Source organism: Odontesthes bonariensis, chromosome 1, assembly GCF_027942865.1.
Source record: "Odontesthes bonariensis isolate fOdoBon6 chromosome 1, fOdoBon6.hap1, whole genome shotgun sequence".
NCBI lineage: Eukaryota > Metazoa > Chordata > Actinopteri > Atheriniformes > Atherinopsidae > Odontesthes > Odontesthes bonariensis.
Window position 1 is genome coordinate 29,061,532 of NC_134506.1, and position 17,738 is coordinate 29,079,269.

At 39.6% G+C, this 17,738-nt stretch overlaps 2 protein-coding genes across 4 annotated transcripts; both read left to right on the top strand.

Annotated features, from left to right (window-relative positions):
• Window positions 1–311: 311 nt before the first annotated feature.
• On the top strand, window positions 312–12,005 carry LOC142378545 (nuclear receptor-binding protein-like). 2 transcript variants are annotated; one of them, XM_075463170.1, is made up of 19 exons: window positions 312–450; window positions 835–1,239; window positions 1,575–1,697; window positions 2,475–2,576; window positions 2,687–2,776; window positions 2,981–3,021; window positions 3,173–3,267; window positions 3,594–3,677; window positions 4,041–4,099; window positions 4,185–4,283; window positions 4,441–4,573; window positions 5,814–5,904; window positions 6,081–6,131; window positions 7,035–7,170; window positions 7,292–7,345; window positions 7,511–7,574; window positions 9,434–9,489; window positions 9,846–9,920; window positions 10,011–12,005. In XM_075463170.1, exons 2-18 carry the CDS (start codon window positions 1,003–1,005, stop codon window positions 9,903–9,905), a joined length of 1,575 nt encoding a protein of 524 aa, XP_075319285.1. In that variant the 5' UTR covers window positions 312–450; window positions 835–1,002; the 3' UTR covers window positions 9,906–9,920; window positions 10,011–12,005. The 2 variants fall into 2 exon arrangements, with proteins under 2 accessions (XP_075319285.1, XP_075319275.1); XM_075463160.1 differs by having other exon boundaries at window positions 9,846–12,005.
• Window positions 12,006–12,092: 87 nt separating this feature from the next.
• Window positions 12,093–17,101, top strand: krtcap3 (keratinocyte associated protein 3). 2 transcript variants are annotated; one of them, XM_075463194.1, is made up of 6 exons: window positions 12,093–12,189; window positions 13,171–13,355; window positions 14,169–14,228; window positions 14,351–14,548; window positions 14,679–14,813; window positions 16,109–17,101. In XM_075463194.1, the coding sequence occupies exons 2-6, from the start codon at window positions 13,197–13,199 to the stop codon at window positions 16,178–16,180; spliced, it is 624 nt and encodes a 207-aa protein (XP_075319309.1). In that variant the 5' UTR covers window positions 12,093–12,189; window positions 13,171–13,196; the 3' UTR covers window positions 16,181–17,101. The 2 variants fall into 2 exon arrangements, with proteins under 2 accessions (XP_075319309.1, XP_075319299.1); XM_075463184.1 differs by lacking the exon at window positions 12,093–12,189 and adding an exon at window positions 12,207–12,332.
• Window positions 17,102–17,738: the final 637 nt, after the last annotated feature.

Here is a 17,738-nt window from a genome sequence, read left to right on the forward strand (position 1 = left end):
TATCTATCTATCTATCTATCAAATGTGCATTTGAAATTACCAAAAAATAAATACATTTGCCCGTCGGTCTCGTAGTGGGCTTCTGTAAAAAAAAAAAAAAAAAGACGTAAAACAAGATGTCAAAGTGAGAACAAACAAACAAAAACGCTGCAAAGTGTCTCAATAGACGTGTAGTCGTGTCTGTGGCTGAAAAACAGCATAATATTGGCTATTTCTTAACGTTATAGTGTTACGTGTTGTAAAAGGTCTAATTAACTACGCTGCGTTTTCTGTGCGCAAACAAGCGCTCCTCGAGCGCTGCCCCGCCCCTCCCACTTCTGCTGAAAGAAAGGGACTTGAGATGCTACATTTTTTATGACGAACTAGCATTTTTGTTCACAGCCCTTATTTACTGCTTTCTACAATATGTAGCCAGACCTGTTTATTTTAGCAGTTGTGTTCTGTTTCTCGGTAAGACTTTAATACTTCTGTTGTTTCAGTTTTTATGGTAGCAACGTGTTAATTTGCCTCCCAGTAGCTTGCCCACCGGGGGTAAAGTTAGCAAAGTAGTGGGTGGATGAACTTTAAGCTAACGTTAACATAGAAAATTAGCCCTAACAGAGCCTTACCAGATCAGCCAGCTTACTTATCTTAATGAGATGACTGACTGTTGTTGCGGTGTCATGTAACAGTGATGTCCTTTTTAGTCAAAGCTACCTGTAAATCACAGGAGCATGAATTCGGCTCCCGGTAACTTTGGTTGGTGAATGCTGATAGTGCTTGTAACGTTACTTCCTAAAGTCGATGCAATCTTTTAACTGTGCCTCTTTTAATGTGTGGGTTTTTGTCTTCTAGCTCTTCTTCCCTCCTCTGAACGTTACATCGGCGGTGTGGCCCTGAACAAGAAAAAATGGATGTGTGACCTGTTCACATAGCGACAGAGCCCGAGGAAGAGGCGTCCCATCTCCTGATAATAATCAGAAGCCTAGTGAGAGGAAGTTTACAAAGCTTACAAGGTTTGTGATGATGTTGGAGGCAGAGGAGGTGGAAGATCCCGGTGCAGAGGGTAACCCAGAGTTGACGGCAGGGAGCGTGATCAGCAACACCCCACAGGTACAAGGTGGAACATCTGTTCCTTCCCCCGTGGCCTCCCAAAACCCTGATGCCACCTCTGCAACAGAGGATGAGGAAGAGAGTGAGGATGAATCAGAAATCCTGGAGGAGAGTCCTTGTGGCCGCTGGCAGAAACGTAGAGAGGAGGTGACTGCTTGTCACACACTTCCTCTTCCACCACACATACATCCATTAAAAAGGGGTTTCAGGTTTCACTTATTATAAAGCTTTTGTCAAAAGAAAATACCCTTTATGGTTTTAATTTTTCTTTTTAAGCATCCTTGTAACTGATAATTGTAAGTGCTTTAACACCACATATAATAACTTGATATTTAATGTATTGTTAACCTCTCATAATGGTGATCTCAAGTATAAATATATACATACGAAATTGTTATTTTTCTTTATTCTCTAAATTCTGTTTCATCTCAGCTGAAATATATGATCTCATGACCCGTTTTTTCTGCCCCCCTTTATTGTAGGTGAATCAGCGTAATGTCCCTGGAATAGATGCTGCATATTTGGCTATGGACACAGAGGAGGGTGTGGAGGTGGTTTGGAATGAAGTCATGATTTCCGAGAGAAAGAACTTCAAACCGCTGGAGGTAAGGCCAAGTTGCAGATGAGGAATAAAACAAAAATAGTCTCTTTGCTGATTATTCACGGATTGTCATATAATCCCAACTTGTGCTCAGATGACTGTAGAGCAGTAAACGGGACACATTTTTCTCTATTTGCTCATCGAGGGTGGGGTTCATATCGGAATGGCTTAAAGAGAAATGGTGTTGTTTGGTTTAACAGCTTTAACGACCCTGTTGTGTACAGAATAAAAATAAATTTAAAGATGAGTTGCGTGAAAATAAAGCTCTTATATTTACTGCAGTGTCCAGACAATTAGAGCTGCAGAGGGGTCGTTTTGTGATGTTCTCATTGAACTCAATCGCTGAACACAGCATTTAACCGTGCGTGTGAATGAACCTTCTATCTGACAAACATGTAAATATTTCTTAAATCAAAGCACCGTTGTTATCTATAGTGATTTACTCAGACTCTGTCATGGTTAGAAAATGTATGACTTCTATTTAACGTGTTCTTGTCGAGCCACATTTTATTCTCTATGTCAGAGTCCTTCTCTTGTCTCTAAGCACGTAAGTGAGAATGGCTTAGTTAAAGTATATTTAACTTAGTTAAAGTGTATTATATGCGAGTGCAGACGGTAAGAGGGAAGCAAACAGTTGTTTTTTAAAGGGGGGCCGAAGTAAAGCATTTATTGTTCCACAGCTGTAGAGTCGTACTGTCACAAAGACAATTGGGGCAATTCAACATGTATTACTTATTTCTTATAACTGTGCTAAACATTTGCCATTTGTGCTCGGTTTTAGGAGAAAGTGAAGGCCATATTTGATAACCTGATCCATCTGGAACATGCAAATATTGTCAAGTTTCACAAGTACTGGGCTGATACAAAGGACAGTAGGGCCAGGGTGAGTCTCATGCCTTCAAATCCTTAACTGGATGAATAGTATTACGACTTGAAATTTCCATTTGAACATATCTCTCCATGTTTTGTATCCTTATTTCTTCCTTCCCATAGGTGATTTTCATTACTGAATACATGTCATCTGGAAGTTTGAAGCAGTTTCTGAAGAAGACAAAGAAGAATCACAAAACCATGAATGAAAAGGTAGCTTGGGTAGATCCAATGTGTTTCTAAATCGTTTATTTAAATGTTGAATGGATCAGACTGACAAGGAGTAGTTTTAATAGTTCAGTGATAATGGTTTGACATTTGGATATTTAAGGGGGGGGGGCTCTGCAGATGGAGTGTGTACTACTGTAACATAGTTTGTTCATTTTGGAAGCTCTAATAAGGTGTATGATCCTACAGGCCTGGAAGAGATGGTGCACACAGATCCTGTCTGCTCTAAGGTCAGTTTCCCTCTTTCATATGTTAAGTTAAATTCAGTGTTGTCATTCTCAAGAAACATACAATCGCATAGATAATAATCCAGTTCCTAAGTGAGTTCTTTATGTACTTTTGTGCTTCTTTTATTTATTTCCTCACCACCCTGCTGTGCAGTTATCTCCACTCATGTGACCCACCCATCATCCATGGCAATCTGACCTGTGACACCGTCTTCATTCAGCACAATGGGCTCATTAAGATCGGATCAGGTATAGAATGATATCAGTTTCATCCCAACAGTTTAGGTCGCGGAGCTGAAGCAATGTTTATAGAGTTAAATGACACTGAATTATGACTTTAAAGACTGTACATTTCATTTCACTGTTTTTTTTAATTAATTTTTCTATGATTGTATGTACAAAAGAATAGTTTTAGTTGGCACTTTGAGTTTGTTTTGTTTGTGGGTTTTTTTTGCCAAAATTATGTCTGTGTTTTTTTTTCTCTCGCAGAATTCAGCCCTGCACATCCTCCAAGACCATGAATACTCTGCATAAAGCCTCACTCTGCATTTTCTCCCCTTTTGTGCTATCTGCAGTTGCTCCAGACACCATTAACAACCACGTGAAGACATGTCACGAGAAACAGAAAGACTTGCACTTCTTTGCCCCTGAATACGGAGGTAAACATGACCAGAAAGAGACTTTACTGCTTTCCTCCCGACTGTTTGAAAATGTTGATATGTAGAAATAAATTTTTTCAGTTGGTAAAGTGGCCATCTTCCAATCGTAAGATTGGTGGTTTGAAGCCCGGCCCCTCTATGCCATGTATGAGCATGACACCTTGAACCCCACTTTTGCCCCCTGATAAGCTCACTGATGTGTGGCTGCATGTATTGGATATAAATATATTATAAGAAGTTCTCTATGAGTGAATGAAAAACGTATTGAATGTGCATTGTACGACCTGAAATACGAGTGTGGACCATTAATCATTAACCATTAATCCATTTTCTTCTTTTTTTCTTTCTTTTTTTAAAATCTAGCCGATGATGATGTCACCACAGCTGTAGACATCTACTCGTTTGGCATGTGTGCCTTAGAGGTGAGTTGGGGCCTATAATGCGTAGCATTATAGACTGATAGCCTTTTCTCAAAGCGGTCAGTTAACTTGTGCTGATGTGCTGCAGATGGCACTTTTGGAAATTCAGGGGAATGGAGACTCCTCTTATATTTCTCCGGAAGCCATCAACAATGCCATACAGTTGCTGGAGGACCCACTGCAGAGGGTGAGATACAGAGTTTACATGTTCCTGACTCCCTTGAAGTATATCCTATAAAGCTTTGTGTGTACACTAAATATGTCCTATTGCTCACAGGCACTTTCAGTTTATATAAGCATTATGATTGTTCAGAAGTGCCTAACTAAGATGTTTATTTTTGTAGGAATTAATCCAAAAGTGTCTTGAACTTGATCCCAGCACAAGGCCTACAGCCCGGGAGCTGCTGTTTAACCAAGCTCTCTTTGAAGTGCCCCTCTTAAAACTGTTGGCTGCGCACTGTATTGTCAGCCACCAACGTGAGTCCTAAACACATATATATATATATATATATATACACACACACACACACACACACACACACACACACTATTGAACATAGACCAATTAGTTGTATTAGTTATACATCAAATAGTTATAGATTAATTTCCATGGTTGGTCATTCAGGAGAATTTTGATTTGTGTTGTCAGAGACAACTGCTCTGTCCAAAGGACCTTGTTCCACAAGCCTTGTAGTTTGTTCAGATGTAGTTTGTAGTTTGTTCTTTTTTGTCTTTTTCTAATTGTACTGGCACAAATTTTAACATTTAGCATGCAAACTGGATGCTAGCTGATGTCTTAAGAGTCAGAGATGTTTTGCAGTTTCTCTTATCACTGCAGAGTTTGACCTTGGGGTGAAGATGCATTGAATGTTTTAGTCTTGTGAACAATCTTTCTCACTGTAGAATGATGGACTCCAAATGGTTTGGAAATGGCTTGATAACCCCTTTAGAGATTGATGGGCAAGCAGAAAATGCTAATCTAAGAGCATTGCTCACGTCCTTGCTCCTTGGCACATTTGAATGCTTCAGACCAGCAAACTGCCAAAACGTCTCATTTAATGGAGATGCTCACACTTGCTGATGATGTATACATATCACATGTTGTTGTCCATCTTGGGCCGTTTTTACTTATTCGATGACCTGGTAAGGACAAGACTTTTTTTTTACTTTTGTTTTCATTATGTCCTGACATGTAAAACCTTGAAATTCAAAGAGGGTTTGATTTCTGTTTCACATGTCTGCACACCCACCAATCCCTACAGAGAGCTTTGTGATTTGCAAAAGTGGTTCTTCATAGTTGTTTTGGGGTAGTCTGTAGATGCGGATATATTTCTTGGAATTTGTTGGAACGTGAAGCTTAACTTCAGATGGATGCCAACGTAGCTGGATGTTTGCGTTGGTTTTCAGTGGCTTACAACGGCATTAATGAGATTTTTGAGTCAAACTTTGTGAGCTGCTTATGACGCCCACGTTGCAATGTGATAAAAGATACAGCTCTGCATATTTCCCATCTTGGCTTAGCTGTCTCTTTTTGTAAAGGCTGGAAGGACACATGTTGGCACCGTCTGGCATAGCTAAAGCAGTTTGACCTCAGATAGCGCTTGAGCCCCGGTTTCGACCTTTTCTGCCTATGAAAAATCGAGTGTAATAAAGCAAGTGTTTATTTTGATAAAAAATGCATCCGGTGTCATAAGTCACCCATATTAATGATTTTCAGACATGATTCCTGAGAATGCCCTCGAGGAGATAACCAAGAAGCTTGACCCTAATTTGGTCCTGGCTGTGACTAAAGAGGATGTTCAGCTCAAGTAAGTGCCCGAAGCTGTTCAAGCGAGAGTTAGGGTCATACACATGAAAACAGTCTCCATTCAGACTCAGTTTTATCCCACAGAACACAAAAACTTAAATTTATTGCAGACATTTTGTAAGGAATAACGTTTTTTTATATGTTTAGATATTGGAATAATCTTTTTTTTTTTCATAGGCTGTCGCAGTTTCCTGCCTTGGAACTTGACAAATTCCTGGAGGATGTGAGGTAAGAATCAAATCATGATTTAAAAACAAAGGTCCGGTTGAATTATCGTTGAGGAAGATTTTTAACTGAGTGAAATGATCCAGAAGCATCTAAGCAGCAGCCATGATGTAATCTATTCAAATATTCTATTCACAGTTCCTCGTGGCCGGAGCTTTCATATTATTTCATGTGATTATATTTATCGATTATACTCAATTTGTATTTATTCAGTTGTACTTACTTTGATTTGTGTGGACAAATATGATGACAACATGATAATGAACAGCCTTTGACAGCAAAATGTTTGCCTTTTGTGTCTTTTTCTTTCCTTTTTGTATAACCAACCTTGATAATGAAGTAATATTTTATATCTTATTATACTTATATGAGATATAATTTTAGGGGGGTAGCATTTGTGTAACAGTGTGATAAGATTGCATTAGAAGAACCATCGAAAGCACTTTCTGTGGAATATTAACATTTGCAGTGCTGCTGACATCACAGCGTCAAATTCTCATGGCAGCATGGCTGTTTCTCCTTAAGTCCAAATGAATTTGTTTTATCGTCTTTCCTTAAGCTCATTTCCCAACAAGGTTGAGGAAAAAGCTTAGAATCAGACAATTGAGTGTTATACCAAGTGCCCTCAGTATGTTGAAATCCCAAAGGTACATAATTTAGCCACGTGGGGACAGTATTGAGCAACCTAACAAACAGATGCAAGGCCTGAAGTATTTATCCTGGAACCTAAACAGATTTTGTGGTTTGTCATCTGCTGTCATTTGGCCACAACGATCACCCTAATTTCTCTTTTATTTGGAACTTTTATATCACAAACTTTTCAAATTTCTCTCCCCCTTCATTCCCTCACACCAACTTGTGATCCCTGCATATCTCTCCTCTTCTCTACTGTCCCGGTTGGACCAGGAATGGTATTTATCCAATGACAGCATTTGGGGTGCCCTGTCCACAGCAGGCTCACCAGGAGACTGTTAAATCTCCTGTGGTCGTCCCCTTGGTCAAATCCCCCACACCTGAACCGGCAGAGCTGGAAACACGAAGGGTGTGTACAACAAGTCTTACACAAGTTATCCTGATGGCAGTGTTTCCTAAGTAATAGACTTATATATTGCACGATCATACCAAGAGCAGAATAAAAAATGTTTCACGTTCTTCTCCTCCAGGTCATTCATATGCAGTGTAACTTTGAACCTGTAGAGGAGGGAGGAAAGTATCATGTAAGTGTCGGTTAAAACATTTCTAGGTGGATTACTTGTTGTATAATTAATGTCTAATGTACCATTTCAGTTCCTCTCGTAGACCAACAACATTCTAACAACTTGTTATTTTCTTAACTGAGCGGATTTTAAAGTGTTCTTAATCATCCGTTTCTCTCCTTGAAGGTAACGTTACTGCTGAAACTGGAAGATAAACTGAACAGACATCTAAGCTGCGACATGTTACCTCGTAAGATCAACCCCACATCATCAGTTTTACATTACACTCAGAGTCCAGTCTGAAATGTACACACGACTGTTCTCATATGTTTTGGAGATGAATGTGGTTCACAGGGAAATTTTAATACAAAACCAATGAGCTTTGGGGGTAACATTGGAAGCACGTTTCACAAATAATTGGTATTTAGATTTTAAAAAAGTAAAGAAATCTGTTTAGGACTACAGCTTTGATTAAGTTATTACTGGAGGTGATGATAAATGAAAAAATTCTTCTAGATTTTACCAAATCGTTTTGATAAGCAGCACTTCTCCGTGTTCATGTCCGTTTTTTGGGGGGCATGTCAGACAGAGAGTGAGGTTTCAGACAGGGAGCTTTAGTGGTGTCACAAAATACAGAATGCAAGACTATTTTAGGCTGAGAGACACGCGGCCGCTGGTGTGCAAGAAAACCTTGTACTTCCATTTTGAAATATAAATTGTGTCCTGGAATCTTTGCCCTTAATAACATGTCTTTATTATATTTTCTGAAAATGTTTAATTCAATTGTTTAAGAAAAGTACCCAAAAATCAGTCTTTTCATTTCACATCTTTGTCACAGAGCAGACAAAAAGATCATCTGAAGGGAAGACAAATGAGGACATAACAATAATGTCGCAATAATGTAGGCAGCATGATCTAATGCAGATGCACACATACTTATGGCAGGCATTTATAATGTTGCAGACGTATTGGGAATGTCAGGATTGTGAGAAGCTGTAGCTGACAGCTGTCGGCTCCTCTGCACAGTCTCTTTTTCACTCTCTCTCTCACACACACACACACTCTCTGTCTCTCACGCTTCCATATGTTCAATCACTTGACGTTATCTCTTCTGCTTTCTCTCCTCTACTGCCTCTCACGTCGTATATCTTCTCTTGCATGCTCACACCCTAATTCTGCTGAGATACATACCTTAATATCATTCCAAGCACACCCCCACACACACACACTAATCAGTCTCTTAAACACACCCTGTCCGCTTTGTAAACAGACCCTCTTGCTGATATCGGGATATTCTTTAAAGGCTTCCTTATCAACACCAAAGTTCAAAGTCACACTATGCACAGTCAGAGGCTGACTGAGCCACTCAAATTTCACCCCTTAGGCCTCTTTTTTTTCTTCTTCTTTTTTTTTTTTTGTAATTAACCTCCATTCTCAAGAATGCGTTCAAAACAAGTTTGTTCTTCGTCCAAACTAGATAATAACTGATAATGTTAGTTGATTTTACATCAGCGAAAGCAGAAAGGCCACTTGGAAGTCTCACCTGCACCTTGTCTATCAGACCACTTGTGATGCAGCTCTGGTTTTTGTCGTCTTTGCCACATTCTTGCTACAGTTATAAATTGACAGCATGTTTTTTTTTTTTTTAAATGGGCCGGCCGTGGCAGCTCTTCTGCTTACTTGACACTAAGTCAAAAGACGACATGTTTTAAGAGATTGTAACCAGGACAGGATTATTAGTACTCTTCTGAGATATATATATAAAATATTATTATTTTATTTTATTTTTTGTGTGTGTCCACTGGAATACAATAATTATACTTATCTATACCACAAAATAGCTCCAGAGATGTTGTACGGTGGTTTGGACGATGTATTCTGAATGCAGTATGTACCTGAACCCAACATCTGTCAGGTGTGTGTGTGTGTGTGTGTGTGTGTGTGTGTGTGTGTGTGTGTGTGTGTGTGTGTGTGTGTGTGTGTGTGTGTGTGTGTGTGTGTGTGTGTGTGTGTGTGTGTGTGTGTGTGTGTGTGTGTGTGAGAAGTAGAGTCGACGTAAAAGTTACCTTAATATGATGAACCACTAACTGTAGGTGGTGTGTGTTTCAGACGAGAGTGTTCAAAAGTTGGCTGGAGAGTTGGTGCAGCTGGGCTTAATCAGCGAGGTGAGTGTTTTTCTGTGTTCTAATGGAGATCCATTTCGACTGTGTGACGCTGTAGATGAGTGCACTGCCCTACGTCCTGCAGTGGGGTCATGAAATGTCTGTCACAAATTCTCAACCAGGCATTTAAGCCTCATCGTGCATTTTGCACGATCACTGTTACATGTATGTGGTCTGATGCCCTCACACAAACCCACTCTGTCTCTCTGAGGCTGATGGTATATGTACTTTCTTCTTAATGCCGCCATCATTTTTGATTGAATCGTAAAACAGTTTTGTCTTTATTATCTGAGTTGGCAAATTTATATTTTTTCCATAAGATCCTGAAGTGTTTAAAATGTGTGTTTGCCCTCTTACAGGTGGACCAACTCGCAATATCCTCACTGCTCGAAGAAACATTGAACCAGACGCTTCACTAGCAAGTCTCCTTAGAAGTACACTCTCCAGCTTGTTACGCGCTCCCTTTAGATACACGATACTGTCACTGTCATTGGTTTTTTTTTATTATTATTTTGCGTCCACAGAACTTTGGGTGGTGATGTGACCAAAGGAGTGGAGCTTCCCTTACTTCGGGGAATAAAACTACCTTAAAGGACACAAAACCTGTAACCATAAGGCCAGAAAACTCCAAAGAAACCACCTGCTGTGACTTCTTTTTTAAAAGAAAGAACATTCATTCATTCTTGTATTTGTGGCAATATTTTAAACGAGTTGACTATTATGTAGGGGTTAAGTCTCATAGTTAGGTGACCTGTATTAACACTGTACTTGGTCCCAGCAGTAAGGATTAGATTACATTAAAACCAACTGTTTCCTCGAGTGTACTTTGTTTACATTCGGAATTGCCTCGTCCGTTTCTGTCCTTTAGAGAAGCTGGTTTCAAACATCCCGGAGAACTGATTCTCTCCTTCACTGGAGTCACACAGCTAACTCACTGATGTTCTTAGATTTTAATGGCACCGTCTGAAGCTCATAATAATGAGAAAACCCAGGACACTCCACTCCTTTCTACATCCTCGCTTCACCTCCCTCCCCTAATTTGGCTCATTTAGTTGTGCGCTGTATCGCGTTTTTGAATCCGCCTGCTCGGTTAAACATGAGCCGTAGTTTCTAAACTGGGTTCAACTTTCTCACTTCACTTTATTATTTAAAACATTTAGAATTTAAAAAGCCTTTGATATAGAGAAAAGAAAAAAATGAATGTGCGTTTTTGCATTTTGGAAAAGGAATCTCATCATTTTTCTTTGCCCAGTTACAACCTGCTTATTTTGAGGTACTGTGAACTCAATGAATTTCTGATTCGTGTCTTTTAAATATTTCCTGCTTTAGTGTCAACTTACATGTGTTAACGTCCTCTTTCATATTGTTTTTATTATTTTATTCCATTTACGATTCGCTGCTTGTTGAGTTCACACATGCTATTCTGCCATTAGGATGAATTCATATGTTCAGTACACGTTTACTGAGGTCGGCTGCCATATCGTGCTTTAAGTGGACAGCCTTTTCCTGATAGGTCAGTGTTCGTTATGTATGTGTAACAGATACTGCCCACCAAGTGTTTTTCTTTACTTGTGTCCCTGTTGTTTCCTGTGGTTTTACACAGCGACCACGCTGAGAGTCTGAGCCGACACAAAGTTTCATGTTTGTTTTTTTCAGTTCTTATTTGCTAACTGACAGTTTGGTTGTTCAAACACTTGATTACAGTATCTTGGATCATACAGGTCTTGATGAGACCTGGATTAAGATAAGGGAGTTTATGGTGGCCTTTTTCTGATATTTTGGCTCAGAATTCTTTGTGGACTACTGGTACTACTGTGTCTGGGATCTCATTACAATTCAGGACCACAAAAAATTGTGCACAGAAAATTCAAAGAAAAGTTCTGTGTGTAGAAAAATGTAAACAATTCAGATATGGTTGCATGGAATATTTTCCCATATCTGCTATTTTATTGAAAACATACATGTAATTACCAAATAACTGAAAACTGTTTGAGCTGTCAGACCGAGTGTTGCTCTGATGCTGGTGGTTGAATTGTAATGCTGTACAACTCAATGTTTTCCAGCTACTGTTCCTCTCTATCTGGCACCTGTAGTCCGTCTTATTGCATTGTTTACTTTCATTTGTCTGTATGTCTTGTCTAAGATTGTATTTTCCCAAAGATGTGCTCAGTTCAGCCTGAGGAATGTAAATGAACCACAGAAGTGGTTCAAACCAACCACTGTGACCACCAGAGCTTTATATGAACTCTGTGCAGACAACCCCCCCCCCCCCCCCCCCCCCCTCTTTACTTTCTTTCCACCCCATTTATTGGTGGTGATGAAAATGGTTATTAAATAATCGCACAGGGTTTGTGGCTCTAGCCTGTTACTCCTTGAGCTTTCTGTTATATTCCGAAACTCTTGGGTTTTGTATATGAAACGAATGTCAGTAAATGCGCGTTTCTTTGCTGAGACTTGTGTCCTGACAAAAATCAAAGTAAGAATGCTTGTTCTTGCAAATAAACGTGTCGACTGCTCCACTTTGTTGTTTTGAGTATCTTTATTGCAGACCTATTGGAGAAACACATCCACAGGTGTGACGAATGATGCAACAAAGGCGCCCGCGTCTGTTCTGAAATGGCTGTGGTGTACTGTCTACGAGCTGTGTTCAGATCTGTACGTGGAGCAGATGGCCGCGTCCAGCGAGCTGCAGGTAATTCGCAGGTGAGTCCAGTGACGTCACACAGGAAGTGGACAGTCCATGTAGGTAGGAATCGTCTCTGTCGTTGAACGGTTTGTTCGAAAATTGCGGATACAGTTGGGTTCAGAGGAAAACTTAAGTCCCGGCAGTGAGATGTGCAGCTTCGGTGAGTGGTTGAACACAGCGCAAAGGTGCTGAAAAACTGAACAAAGCCTCGTGTTCTTGTCGAAATGTCGCGAGCTGTGCTCCAACACTACCCTCCGTGGGTGTCAGTGACCACGGGCCTACAAGCACTGGAAGAACCGATTGATTTGTTGGTTACCTCGCTTTTATACAGTTTTTTGGTAAATAGGAAGTGTGCAGGCAACTCAACAGAAAGTTACAGATCATTTGAAATTTAAAAATAACAAGACTCCACTCGGTCAGTAGGCCCTACCGCTTCTCTTCGACTGCAGTCAGTGCAGCCTCCATCCATCAACGCGTGCTAAGATGAAGAATAGCGTTCTTTGAAAAGCTACCCAAACCTAGAGTTGATAACTGTATTTATCTGAATATATTACAATTCTGTCAATATAGTCTACAGGCATGTTGGCTAAGAAAGACCTACAGAGGAAAGAAAATTAAGATAATCAACTTTTTGGTTGTTTTTTTTTGTTTGTTTTTTTAACATGTTACTGTGTACTTTTCACATGAGCCTATGATTCATCCTGCTGTCAAATCTTTCAGTTTGATATTTCATCTTGGTGAATTTGCAGGTAACAGACACGTATGTGTAAGGAAAGGAAATGAATGATGCAGCAGATGATCATTGGACTGTCAACAGACTCTACACACGGAGCTGATTTTAGCTCAGTGTTGCTACATTGTGCTGTGTCAGCCAGTAGAAATAGAGCTGTGGTTACTGTTTGTCCAGCAGAGAGCACTGATAAGCTATTAGATCAATTGATAAATCAACTAATTGTACATCTGGTCCTCGCATTATGTTTTGTCTTTCTGTCATCCAGATAAAGACAAAGGGCCAGGGAGGCTAATGAAAAAGGGATTAACTCTGATCCTGATTGGCCATATTAACTTCATTTTTGGAGCTATTGTCCATGGAAGCGTTCTCCGCCACATTTCCAAACCCAGCCAGCATATTAGTACTGAATACACGGTCGCCAACATCATCTCTGTCACATCTGGCCTGCTGGTGAGTCAAGTCTTTAGAATTTCCTTTCCTCTCATCCAAAGTTGACTCGGTTGTAGCGATGTGTAAAATGGGAACATTTAAAGAACAATCATTGCACACGTCTAACATTTTACCTCAAAGCTGTTGTTTTATGACTAAGACTGATCCCTTTAACCTGTATTCACCTCAGCAATCCTCTTTGTTACTGTACATCATGTAGCAAAGTAAAAGCGTTGTGTGTCTTTCTGTGCAATCAAGACTGAACTTGCCTGTCAAACGGGAGCAAGCTCTTCAAACCAATCCGTAATCCCTCAAGGGTAGGCCTTATTACATCCATCTATCATATAAACTGACACATGTCAGTGATGAGATTGCGTTAATTTACCCTTTTCTTTCAAATGGCCTCCAAACGAGATAATGGGGTGGTTTACAAGAACAGTAGAAGAAATGCAAGAGATTATAAGCTATATATGCATATAACTTACTTAGTTATAGCTTCAGTTCCTTTCATTGTGCATGAGGTAGGCTTAGGCCAGGCATTTAAATTAGAAATACAGTCTGACATCACTGGTACCAGGATTACTTCCCAGAGCACATAAATTCAATCAATCAATCTTTATTTGTATAGCACTTTTCATACAAAATATGTTTCACAAAGTGCTTTACAGAGGCAATAAAAACAGCGAGGATAGAACAAGACAGCCACACCCATCCAACCAAACCCACCAACATACATATCGACATCTTCCACAAAACACAAACATGCATACGTGTGAATAATAGAAAATAATAAGAATGGCATTCTAATAAGCACTACCTTGTTCTCCCTTTCAGAGCATAGCCTCTGGGATTATTGCCATTGTGGTATCAAGGAATCTTCATGAGTTTAAACTGGTAAGTGTTTGACCTCAGATATTGAAACGCCTCCTGTTTTTTTTTTTTTTTTTTTTTTTTTTTTTTTTTTTTTTTTTTCTTAATTGTTTCCTCAGTTGATGAAGTTGCCTTTGTGTCTTCAGCAAATAGGTCTTTTGATTTCGTCATTCCTGAACACCTTGCTCTCAGCAGCGTGCTTCACCGGGCTCCTCTTGGCCATCTGTGTCACCGTCGCCAGGAACGGGAAGGGCTTGTTGTTTGGATGCAACGACACGGTGGTGCCCATCAATGCTCGGTCACCTATCAGCCCCCACTGTGCATTCGATACCACACGAATCTATGTGAGTTTTGCTTTTTTCTCTCTCCAGTTTGTTCTTAAGGATGTAACGTTTTAAGGTGTACATTTGATAGTGGGGGGAGGAGTAAGAAAAGAAATGGTGAAAAGTTTTACTTCATCTTCCTGTGTCTCAGGACACCACCCTGGCTCTGTGGATCCCTTGTGCTGTGTTGTCGGCAGCTGAGACCGGACTGTCGTTGTGGTGCTTCATTGTTGGACTGGCTCTCAGAGGGCTGGCACCCTGTGGGAACAGCTACATCAAAGAGCAGGTGTGTGTCTTTGTGTGGGGCAGGCGGATGTGCTTGAGGGGTGTAACTGTGCTGTGTGTCTGTCGGAATCTGTGTCTGACTCCGACATGCTCACACATTTAACTTATTCAAACTTGGGACATTCCATGTCAAGTCAACCAGGGGGGGTTCCCACCTCAAATCTTTTATTTTGATCTGTTTCTTTCTTCCTCTTTTGACTTGCTCAAAGTTCCATATGAACACTGGGGATGTAATTTTATTTTTAACCAAAATCATAGAGGAAGGGTTTAGCGGTTTCGTGACGTTTTTATCCTCATTATGTGGAGTTGTGAAGGCATATGTATTTTGTACTGCGTAAGAGTTTCTGCCAGATTTGAGACCATCTTGGCGGGATTTGTTTTCAAAAAGGGCAACAAAAAAACCACACATTTTACATCATAAGTGTCATTATTTCATTCATTTTGAAATCTACAGCATACAGAGTATTAGCTATATTTGTAAACAACCCTTTTTAGCTATCATTTGTGATGGTTTTGCACAGGTTGTTTAAAGCTGCTGAAATGAATTTGATATCTGAGCTCTTGCACTGTAAGGCGAGGCATTACTGCCTAAACTATCATTTTTCTGCACATCAGTCAGTTTTTACATATTTGGTTGTTTTTGCTTGCATTACATGTTCTTTTTCAGACTGGTGAAATAAATCGTTTATTTCACACTGATTTTAGAGTTGGTGAATATTTTATTTGGACATTTAAATATAACATTTCAGAATGTGCAATACAAAAGTGGAATAATTGTTTTTGGTGGATGTCATGAATTTTTCTTCCCATGTGTTTTACCACTCCGACTTTTAGACATTTGAAAAGGTTTATTTCCAGGTGAGAGGCGATTATCAGAATACCGTATCAAAGAATGAAGCTTTTGTAAGCTGGATAGTTTAGCTCCTGTAGGAAAATGTTCCATGATTAACACTAAAGTAAGTGATTGTAGGATTTTATTTGAATTTCTTTTTCTTTTTTCTCTGCAATGTGAGATTATTTTTTTTCTACAACTTTACAAAGCATTTTAATATGGCATTAAAACTGCAAAGACGCCTATGTTTTCTGCAAAGTAAAAACAGTAAATACTAGCAAGATAAACTTTTTTGAGTTGAATTTGCAACTTAACCCCTTTTGTACAGTGCGTTTTGATTCGTATTTGGGTACTTATCTGTCATACAGATACTGTTGCTCGCTCAGTGATGACCACACAAACCAAAGCAGATCAGACTCATCTCATCAGTTCCTGTGTTTTCTTTCTTTCTTTCTGTCTTTCAGTTGAAGGAAGAGGCTGAGTGCTCTCCTCACAGCCGCCGCCTAATTGAACAGCCCTTGAATCCTGAAGCATGAACGAAAAGCAGGAAGTGCAGCAAAAGCAGCTAAATCCAAAAAGGGCTTCATTGTATTTGTGTCCTGACTGATACATTTCCCTGTATGCGTCCCTGTATTAAGTGAGCGTCCCTGTACCGATCCAGTATAGAAACTGCGTCAGGATATTTAAACCTAGAAACACTATCAATGATGAAGTGATTACACCGACACACATGGGGACCAGAAAAAGGAAAAAGGAGGGGGGAAACTCATATTTCAGTCTGTCCGATCCAAACTGGAGAGCCTTTTGTGCCATTGTAAAGATTCAATGTGCAAATACGTGTCCAAATGCCACAGTATTGTGTCAAATATCCTTTCAGTCTCCTCAGTTTGACTCCTTTGCTGTTTGTTTGTTTTTTTTTAGCTGATTATGGATTTAAGTAATTTTTACAGGTTCTCATTTCAGCTAAATCTACAATGTTTTATCATCTTACTGTCGACCCACATTCTGAACCACTCCATCGTCACAGGTGGATTCAACAAATTGTGTTTGTCTAAATTTCACTTTGATGCCCAAAAACGTTATGCGGAGTCACCTAAATATTACAGTTCTGTGATTTATATCTGTGATATATATACGTTGTTTAATCGTTTACATTCATACCATAAATTGATTTTATTTGGTGTACTTTTGGTGTTTAGCTCAAAACTAAATCAGATATGCTCCACAGCAGTTCTTTAAGATGCAGTTCAGATAACTTTTAGGTATCTACATTTAGTTTTCTGCTGCAACTTGCTGCCGTTGGCAAACCATTGGCCTACTGAACTCGCATCAGGTACAATTTTGCTTGATTGCTTCAGTTTGTATTTTTCTTATTTTACATTATTACTTGTCAGATTTGTGAATTCAGAATTTGTGAAAATGTTCTTCAGAGGATTAAACTGGAGTATGATTATCAAGCTTTATATATTGTCTCTTTTTTCCCCTTTGGTTAGACAATTGAAGTGATTAATCAAAGCAGGCCAGAAATTGAAAGATGTTTAGGAAATATTCTCTGAATTTCCCAAATTAGGAAATAACCTGAATCACAGAATAGCTGGGCATGCATTGAGTGCATTTGTGTATGTACAGAGCTGTGACTTATCGTTAAGTGGGGTCACATTAAGAGGTTAAACCAGTATGTGGGCCAGCAGCCTCAGCTGTCACAGCCAGGGACCCCCCACAACTCCATGACACAGAGTCGGATCATGAGACGATTAATCTAGTGTCGTGCTCAATCGTTTGGAAGAAAATCACAGCACACAGTACTAATCCTGAGGCTGTAGGGATAAATACTGGCGTAGTTGTGACTGTATCAGTCACTACTAGGAAGTGTCTGATGTCACGCTGCAGAACCGTGAATGTATTTCAAATCACAAGATTAATTCAAAGTTAAATGTAGGCCTAACTGTGAGCTGAATATTGTGCGGCTACTGAGCTTTTACCGAGCATTCATGAGTATTACTCATTTTCTGTTGCGCCTCATGCATGGTCATTTGGCTGTGTATGTGGTGCCCAGATTTATCAAGAATGTTGTATGTGTATATCCACCACAAT

Coding starts and splice junctions, on each gene's coding strand:
- krtcap3 (XM_075463184.1), top strand. Junction 13,356..14,168: donor CTGTCACATCTGGCCTGCTG/GTGAGTCAAGTC, acceptor TCTCCCTTTCAG/AGCATAGCCTCTGGGATTAT. Junction 14,814..16,108: donor ACAGCTACATCAAAGAGCAG/GTGTGTGTCTTT, acceptor TCTGTCTTTCAG/TTGAAGGAAGAGGCTGAGTG.
- LOC142378545 (XM_075463160.1), top strand. CDS start 1,003: ATGATGTTGGAGGCAGAGGAGGTGGAAGATCCCGGTGCAGAGGGTAAC. Junction 4,284..4,440: donor TGGAGGACCCACTGCAGAGG/GTGAGATACAGA, acceptor TTATTTTTGTAG/GAATTAATCCAAAAGTGTCT. Junction 5,905..6,080: donor AAAGAGGATGTTCAGCTCAA/GTAAGTGCCCGA, acceptor TTTTTTTCATAG/GCTGTCGCAGTTTCCTGCCT.